A 9,001-nucleotide genomic window follows, 5' to 3' on the forward strand; every position below is an offset into this window, starting at 1 on the left:
TTCGCGTTGTTCGAACAAAGAAAGGGTACTGAACAGGAGATAGAGTGGGATCAGTTGCTGCAAATGATAGCAAAGGCACTTGGAGCTCATTTGCTATGTGTGTGATAACATGAGCTGTTGCTGAGAATTGAGGGCCAATTATGGCCACTGTGTCATTCTCCATAAACTGCAAAGCTGCAAACAAAACATGAGAAGTTAAAAATGCAGTTCATTCCAATACATGAGAAGTTGAAAGCAGACTGAAGATTTTTCATACTTTCAACAATTCCGAGGAAGTCACTCGATTTGGTGTTGTGCAATTTGAGTGAGAGCTTTGTTCCATTGAGAATGTTGGGATTGGAGTTCACATCTTCAACTGTAGTTGATATTGCAAGTTTTGCGATTTTGCCAATGACGGAATCGAAAGTGAATATCGAACCAATGTTCAATACTTCAGGTCTTGTGGTGACATTAGTAATGAGTCCCCTAGAGTGAGAACTATTACAGAAAACCAAAAAAAGCAGAAGCAAAGCTATATTCATGGTGGATCACTCTGCGAATTTAAAACCAAATCAAATAAGTACATAGTTCGTTTTTGGCAAATTAACATTGCTAATGACATGAAAGATCGAAAGGATGAATAAAGCTAGCTTACATGGTCTCAATCCACAACAGAACAGTAAACTAAAGGATGGAGTTGGAATCAAATAGTGTATTGGCTTTTGATTCTATGTAAGTGCAGAGTTGGATGTGTTATCCACAATATATGAACAACCTTTTTCAATAAATAAGCACCAACATATTGCAGCAATATTGGTAAAACAAAGAGCTGCCCAATTAATAGTCTTGATTGACGACTTGAAGTCCACCGCTGCTTGACCAAACAGTCCACGGTTTCAAACTCAGATCAGAAATTAAAACACAATGTGTAAGACAAACTCCATTTCAAAATGAACGACATCATAATGGGATCTCCACAACATGAAGAAAGTCCTTAACTATTAGCGTCAACATGTTCATATAGATGGCCTTCTTACAAATGTTTGGAAATGACTCTCTAAAATGAGATTATATCAGCTGATTATAAAGCTTAGGGCAACTCCATCCGTGGGGCTATAACCCAGTCTTGGTCCTATATTGGCACCTCTTCATCTCCAACAGGAAGAAAAGGGTGGTTCTGGTCTTGGAAATATAAGACCTGTTCTATTCTCAGTCTCAAATGTGAGACAATTCCAAGACCAAGACCAAGACCAAGACCCGGGACCACACGAAATTGTGATGGGCCAGTGTTACCCCAAACGTGACGCGCTCGGATCAAAGGGGGAAGAGAACGCAAACAATCATCAAATTCAATGAAACTTGGCATAAGTGATCTATGCATTAAATTCTACAAATTGAACGGTGGAGATGTGGAAATATAACTAAAAAATGAGTCAATTAAGGAACTTCACACTTTAATTTTAAAGTGAAGCTTTTCTCTGGATATAAACTGTATATATATATATACACAGGGCTTCTCTGCTACCGACGTCCGCACCGTTTTACGGTGCGGATTTCCGTCCGTTCGCTACCGTACGACGCCGCACGAGGGCGCGCCTCCACCCCAGTGAACTCCAACAGCTTCCCCGACCACTTTCCATCCCCGGCGAGTCCGTTCTTTTCCAATTTTCCGGCGAGATCACCCAAAACTTCAAATAAAGTCGATCTCGCCGGAAAACTGGAATTCAGCGGACTCGTCGGGGATGGAAAGTGGTCGGGGAAGCTGCTGGAGTCCGCTGAGGTGGAGGCGCACCCTCGCACGAAGCCGTACGGTGTCGAACGGACGGAAATCCGCACCGTAAAACGGTGCGGACGTCCGCACCTGAGAATGCCTCTATATATATATTCAAAAAAATCAGTGATAAAAATAAAATATGTAGTTTTATTTATTTAATAAGGTAAAACATATTTTTTAATTTAATAATCATGGTAAACTTATTTTAAAGCGAATATATGACCTCATATATGAAAAAATGAGTCATATATGAATAGTGTAATAAAAGGTCTTAAAATGGTTATAGGACCCAATTATAGGACTTATGGTTGGAGTTGCTATAACACAAGGAAAATTTAACCAGCTTAATTTGAGGTCTTTCAGTAAATAGCTCCGACCTCGATGGTATTAAAATGTGCTTGAGAAGATTTCAGAAATTTTTACTAGGTTAAGTTCATGATTTAATAGTTGGATAATATCCATGGTAAAAAGAGCTTGTGGGAATTTTCGTTGAATTTTTAAGGGTTTCTAGCTATTTATATAACATAAAAGAAAATTATAGTGGTGCAATTTAGGCAGTAGAATTTATTCCCATTTGATCTGGGCCACCAAAATTAAAGGGCGGTGGAGCTGCTTCTTTTTTTAGGGAGACTTGGTCAATTTCGTGAAGGACCACCTCTCCTCCTCTCCTCTCTCTTTCTCTCGACTCTTCCTGAAAACCAGAAAAACCGACGTCGACCTTCGACGCCGTCCTTGCCATCCGGCCACCGTTTGGGTTGCATGTGGTACGAAAACTTATCCTTTAGACATCATCTACATGCCTGTATTATTAGTTTTCAGAATCGATTTGATTTTAATGATTTTGGTTTCTGGGTTTATTTGAGTTCATTTCCGTCGTAATCGTCGACGACCTTCTCGGCATCCCTTGTTTGGATTTCTGTCATGGTTGCATCTGTATGAGCAAAAGTTGAGAGCTGAGTGGGAGGAGCAATCCTAGCTACTGTGCTCTACGTTGGGTTAGACTTCAAATTGGGGGACACTGCATCATCTAATTGATCAAAAAGTGTGAGTCTACATTTCTGGAAATTTATCATGTTTTGTGTTGGCCAATTTAAGCCATTTGTTTCATAGTAGGACACAACGTACTTAGTAAGATTTTAGCAACTATAACCATGAATGAGTACATCTATACACAGATATGGGTGGATTCTTAGCTATGAATTTAGTTCAGCGTGAAATAAATTGCATGCCAATGTTTTTGACTGTAACCATATGTGCCGGTTTAGTCATTTTCAGGTAACATTTTTCCTACGATTGTTCATTTATGTTGCACTAGGATCTTTGGAAGTGAGGTTTGACATTATTGATGACATCATATGTGAGATCTCTTAATCGAAACACAAAACTAATTTTTCGACACCGATAGAACCTCTCGCAAGAGTTTATAGCACTTCGAAATTTTCTTAGGTGACTTCCTTGACAATGCAACCACATTGTTGGAAATGATTGTGCTTATAAAAAGTATGTAATGACATCGTCTAAGGATTTGATGGTGGTAGAAGCAATAGTACACATTTTTTCTTTCTTTTTTTCTTTCTGTTTTTCTCCCAATGCAAGTCCTTTGAGTTGGCTCTAAGGCCCGTTTGTATGGTAGAAAATCATAATATGGAAATGAAATTAGTTTCATTTTTCATTCTAATGTGTTGCTTGGTTGTAAATAAAGATTGGAAAGGAAATAAAAAATGAGATATGACTGGAAATTGACTCATTCATAAAGCCTGAATTGAATTACCTAGTGAGGGTTGGTATTTTATTTTCCATTCCCACCGTCAAAGGTAAATTATATAAATTAACCATCTAAAAAATTTATATTCCCTTAAATAGATCACATATGCAATTAATAAAAGGGTGTTATTGGAAGTTTCAATTTCATTATTATGACTTATTAAATATTGTGTAATAGGAATGAAAATGAATTACTAATTTAATTACAATATCAACCAAACACATACATGGAAAAAACAAAACCTTTTCCATTCCATATAAGTACGGAAAGAAAAATAAATCATTTCTCTATCTTGACATTTTTGTTAACTAAACGGGACCTAAGTGGTAAAAGCGGAATTGTGGGGGCTCTCCTCTAATATAACAAAAAGAAATTAGTTATTTTTCTTTATTGGGCTTTATTTGAATTGGTTGTTACATGATCCAATAATCCAGTCTTCTCAAAACCAAAGAATCCAGTAATCCAGTCTAGTCCTAATGGTCCATGTCTACAGCCCAACTTTCATAATTCGTGTATTGTTGGAAGTTAGAAATGTAGGAGAGTAATATAGAGATTACTTCCACATACATGGTAATATAATGCACTTAACCCTAATTACAATAGATTAAGACTAGATGATGACCGGGCGTTGCTCCGGTTTGTAATAACGGGTATTAACTATACCGTAAATGCTTTTGTTTGAATCATTGATATTAACAATCAAAATAGATAGCAGTAAAGCAATACACTGACATACTAACATAAAGTATGAATAAAAATAGATAGAATTTATGCACCATATTTATATAAAAAAAAGAAAAGAAAAGATAAAAGATATGTAATGTTAGAAATGTCAAAGTAGACAAAAAACATGGATATTTGCTATACTGTATGTACGGTTGTTACGAACTCTTGTTTACTAAAACCGTTTCATGATATTCCCCATCATCAACTATTGTTCATTTCTACTTATTCAAATGAATCTTAACTTATGTTCCACTTTCTCAGAATGAATTGTAACTTTTATTCTTACATTTAATACATTACAGTCAAATTATCATTCGAATAATACCTCATGTTCTCGCATCATTTACACACTTTATTGTCATAGTATAAAATCAGCTATGAACTAACTTTTAACCCATTCTTATCAGGTTGTAAGTTTCAATAGACATGGTAAATAGCAAGAAATGAACCATATAGCCAACAATCTTGGTCTTATAATGTTTGCACAATGGACATAAACACACGTTTCTCAACCATGTTTTCACATACAACAAAAAGAGATTTCCTGAGAAACAAACAATGAATCTGTCATTTGATGCTCAATAGTTCGATAGGTTCTTGCTTTTTAAATCACATTTTATTACTGATGAACATATGTGTTTTTTGTAAAATCGAATTCAATAAATAGTCCAACCCTCCATTGTGCCGCACAATTTTTACAAAACTCTTGTTCACTAAAACCTTTTCATAATACTCGATCTTCATCATCAACAATTGTTCACTTCTTTCTCAACTGAATCTCGTGTTCCACTCTCTTAAACGAATTGGTAAGTTTGTCCCTTGCAGTGTTTTTTTGTCCTGATGTAGTTCAATTGATCCGTAATCTCATACGCTCATGATCCTTTAAACAATTGAATCAAACTGAACAATTGAATAGGCTTGATACCAGCATTGAAATCCTCCAATGGTTCCAAAGTAAATAAAGGGCTTGTTACAGATGGATGATTAACATTATTCAAAACTTTATGCTTAAGTTCCAAAGCATGGACCAAACTGATATATAGTTCCCATAGAACAATTCTTCTGCAAAAACTGAAATTCAATATTGTCCTTGATTATTTTTAATAGGTCCACAACACATTTACAGAAGTTCCAAAACAATAATGGAAATCAGTAATGGTCTTAAATGTGTTCAAATGTTGTGGAGACTTGTGATGCTCTTGCATATAGTCCAAAATTATCAGAAACTCATTATCCATTCTTGGTGCTCAACTGTAGACCTTCCTGCAAACTTTGCTAGTCTCCTAATCACAGAGAAGTTTTCAATGAACAAAACATGTCCAGCATTTCGAAACAGTAAATTAAACAAATAATAAACGATAAACAAACATGTCAATAACATTTTACCTATCACGAATTATCAACAATACCTGCTATTGCGGCCATCTGAAACAAATCCTTCTGAGTAGTCCTAACAAAATATGGGGAACTATGGGGAACTCAAGGGTTGGCGGCCACTCCATTAACCCTTGAAGTATACCTTTTGCTTCTCTAACTTGCTGCGCAATCTTTTCTTGCATATCGAGATGGTCTCTCAAGTATTTTCATCACACACAGAACACCACAAAACCACAACACCGACACGACCCAAACAATCCCAGATCATACCCACATTCACAAAACAAAGCGCAACAAATGCAAAAACACACACCCACAAAGATAAGACAAATAAAAGATAACAAACCATCAAACCGAGAGAAACAACCCAAAGATAGATCCAGATCAAACAACAAACCAACCACACTTACCCGAAACACAACAACACCACAGGAAACACCACTTCGGTTAGCCCCAAAAACCCAGATGAGAAACAGAGAAGTGAGCAAGCAGAGATACAGAATAGGCAACCCAGAGCCGAAAGCAAACTCAGCTTTATTGGCTTAGAGAGAGTCGAGCTCCGATCTGGAGTTGGAGAGGCGAGGACATGTGTTGCTGTGGAAGGCAAGTCTCTGAAGCAGATGAAGACATTTGAGGACACATTGTTGTGGAAGACACGTATGTGAAGCAGGTGTCAAGATACAGGCTGCAGTGGCAGTTTTGTAATTGTCTGCAAACCGGGGGCAACACCATCATTTCCACAGCTGAATGAACAGTTGTAATGTCTTCCTGCTATAGTATATAGAATTTCATATAGTCTATAGATAATAGATCAATCTCAGCTAGTTTAGTATTTAACATTTGATTACATCTGCACAAAGGGCACCTGTATATGTATTATTCTGTGATGATCACCTAAGTCTTTGATAAAAGTTGGTTGAAATTTAAGGGATACATGTTTAGGCTTTACTGCTAAGCAGTGTACAAGAGCACTCGTCTAGTTAGTCAAGCTGAACTTCCCGCTCCAAACCATCACTACTGCTGCATTCTTGATCATGCACTACCTTACTTGAGGCTTTATTCTCTGTCCTTCTTCTCTTGGACCTGCTTTTCACTTCTCGTTCCCTCTTATTTACAAATGAAACAAACGACTTGAGTCGTCGTGTAGATTGCGAGCTCTCAATGTCGCAATCTACATGCCGGTAGTACTGTTGAACCATGCGAAGAACATGAAGAATGAGAGCAAGAAAGCAAGCAATGCCGCTTAGTAGAAAGAGTCCCCAGAAGCTCTTCAGCTGAAGGCGGTCTACTGCCTGCTTTGCTCCTTCTGCACTGCAAGCACTTTTCATTAGCCATTTGTCATGAATCTTTTGAAGGATTCCGTTCTCCGATAGCTTCAATATTGCGGTCGACATGTCGATTGCCAATGGCGAGTCCCTTGGAAAGGCCTATGAAAGCCAAAAACGTGCATTCAATCAATCCTTTTTACAAAAATACGGAAGGGCCTATTTGATAAGCAAGGATATTAACAAAGCAAATGAAAGATTATATGAAACATATACTTACAAATCCCCAACCCATTTTGGTGAACTCTTGACCAACAATACTGTATCCACATCGACTAGAGAGGAAAAGCTCCATGTATGCACGCTCATCAATCACTGCAGCAACACCACCTGCACTAGGACCATTCTTCAAGGCCTTCTCATACTCTTCAGGCGAGTTAAGGGGAAAGAGTCTGTTGTGATGTATGTTCAGCTCGTCGGTTAAGTAAGCTTCAGCAAAGGAACCCCTTAGAAAACCAATGGGATCAGTGCTTGTTGCTAAACTTTCAATCCCTTTCACAGGTGAAGAAAGTTGCTCCACTGTGAGGATCGACGTCAAGCTTGCAATGTAGCTGGAGTTGAGTATTAGCACTACAAATAGCCATATGATCAGCACAAAGCGACCAAGTGTGCTGCCAGTTTTCTCTTCTGCATAAACACCATGAAAAAGGGAAGTTAGTCCAAACTGTCAAGCTGATCATCATCAGTTATGTGACAATTTGATCGATCGACCATCACAACATAACATGTCAAGTATCGCACAGTAAAACATTATTCGAATAAAGTACAGTATGGCACTTTACTAAAGTACAAGACATTCAACTTACTCTGGGAGAAGAACAAAGTCGAAAAGCTAAACCTGCAAAATCCCAGAAGAAAAACAAGAATTAGATAGATATTTCAAGCTCACAGCAACATCCTAGATTTGCATTTGACATTTTGTATTTGGGTAATATGGACATGACAACTTACCAAACAATTGTGACAAATTGCCTTCTTGGAGGCCCCCTGAAATCCTCATTAGTCCTGCGCTCCAAAATCCAAACAACTGCTCCCACAACTAGGAAGAACACACCAGTAACACCCCACATCATTGGAGTAAAAGGTCTCAGAAAAGCCCAAGCACTAGAATTCATCTTCCTTATTGGAGCAACCACAACTAGCCCTGACTCAATATAAGGTTGTGTAAAATCCACCATCTTTGTTCTGTTTGTAGTGATTGTAATATCTCCTACTATACCATCAAATTCCTGCACAAAGATATGAACATCAAATTTAAAGAAATGTACCATGTGTTAAGCACAAAGTATAAGTACTAATTATACTGACCCCAATTTGGATTCTGTGCAGAAGATCATTGTTTTCTGGGTTTTTGGTACCATCTCCAAAAGAGACATATTTGAATGGTACACCATATGGTAACTCATTTAGTGCAGCTTGAAAGACCTCAATGCAGTAACCAGTGATATCAGTGCCTTTTACACCTACAAACTCGTGGTAGCTGACTCGATTGGGGACTCCAATCCTGAGCTTTCTTCCATTGTCCGGGAAAGCCCATCCACGAGGCTTCTGAGTTGTTTGTCCAGGCCAGATCACACTGTACAGTTTTTGAGCACCGGCGCTGGGGTCATTAGTCTGCAGCTTCATTTGGAGCTTTTCTGGAGGAAGAACATGTAAACCAGAGGAGTTAGACCAATAGCCAATAGTTCTAGTCCCTGTGCCAATCACATTGATGACTTCAAATGTAGGATTGAGCAAGTTCCCATCCGCATCAAACTTCATAAGCCCTGTTAAGCCAGTTATGTTAACTTCTGAAATGATTTTGAGCAATTGCCTGCCTCCATTGAAAATGTTCAAAGCATCAAGATTCAACTTCCCACCACTTAATTCCCTCAAATTTGTGTCATTTGAAAAGGAAATGTTGCCCCCATTAGCGAAAAATGATTCGATTGCTTGAGCAAGAAGCAACACTGAATCATACGCATACAGGCCATATGTGTTTAGCCCCAAAGAAGTGTCATTAAGTAATCTTTTTGCCCTAGTCAAGTTGCTCCATCTCGACTTGAAATCCATCTT

General features: G+C 38.0%; 2 protein-coding genes across 2 annotated transcripts in view; both read right to left on the minus strand.

Annotated features, from left to right (window-relative positions):
* LOC101304228 (glutamate receptor 3.3-like) overlaps positions 1 to 521 on the minus strand; it is a 2,896-nt gene extending 2,375 nt beyond the window's left edge. Inside the window, exons 1-2 of the mRNA XM_004288983.1 lie at positions 257 to 521; positions 6 to 174 (exon numbers count right to left, since the gene is read on the minus strand). Coding sequence (XP_004289031.1) covers positions 6 to 174; positions 257 to 521 — 434 coding nt within the window. The remainder of the gene's footprint in view (positions 1 to 5; positions 175 to 256) is intronic.
* A 5,912-nt stretch (positions 522 to 6,433) lies between these two features.
* The window catches only part of LOC101304519 (glutamate receptor 3.6-like), a 3,624-nt gene continuing 1,056 nt past the window's right edge, over positions 6,434 to 9,001 (minus strand). The window contains exons 2-6 of the mRNA XM_004288984.1: positions 8,255 to 8,963; positions 7,898 to 8,175; positions 7,753 to 7,784; positions 7,167 to 7,573; positions 6,434 to 7,048 (exon numbers count right to left, since the gene is read on the minus strand). Of these exons, the coding sequence (XP_004289032.1) occupies positions 6,602 to 7,048; positions 7,167 to 7,573; positions 7,753 to 7,784; positions 7,898 to 8,175; positions 8,255 to 8,963 (1,873 nt within the window). The 3' untranslated portion in view covers positions 6,434 to 6,601. The remainder of the gene's footprint in view (positions 7,049 to 7,166; positions 7,574 to 7,752; positions 7,785 to 7,897; positions 8,176 to 8,254; positions 8,964 to 9,001) is intronic.

The sequence above is a fragment of the Fragaria vesca genome, linkage group LG1, assembly GCF_000184155.1.
Source record: "Fragaria vesca subsp. vesca linkage group LG1, FraVesHawaii_1.0, whole genome shotgun sequence".
In the NCBI taxonomy this organism is placed as follows: Eukaryota; Viridiplantae; Streptophyta; class Magnoliopsida; order Rosales; family Rosaceae; genus Fragaria; species Fragaria vesca.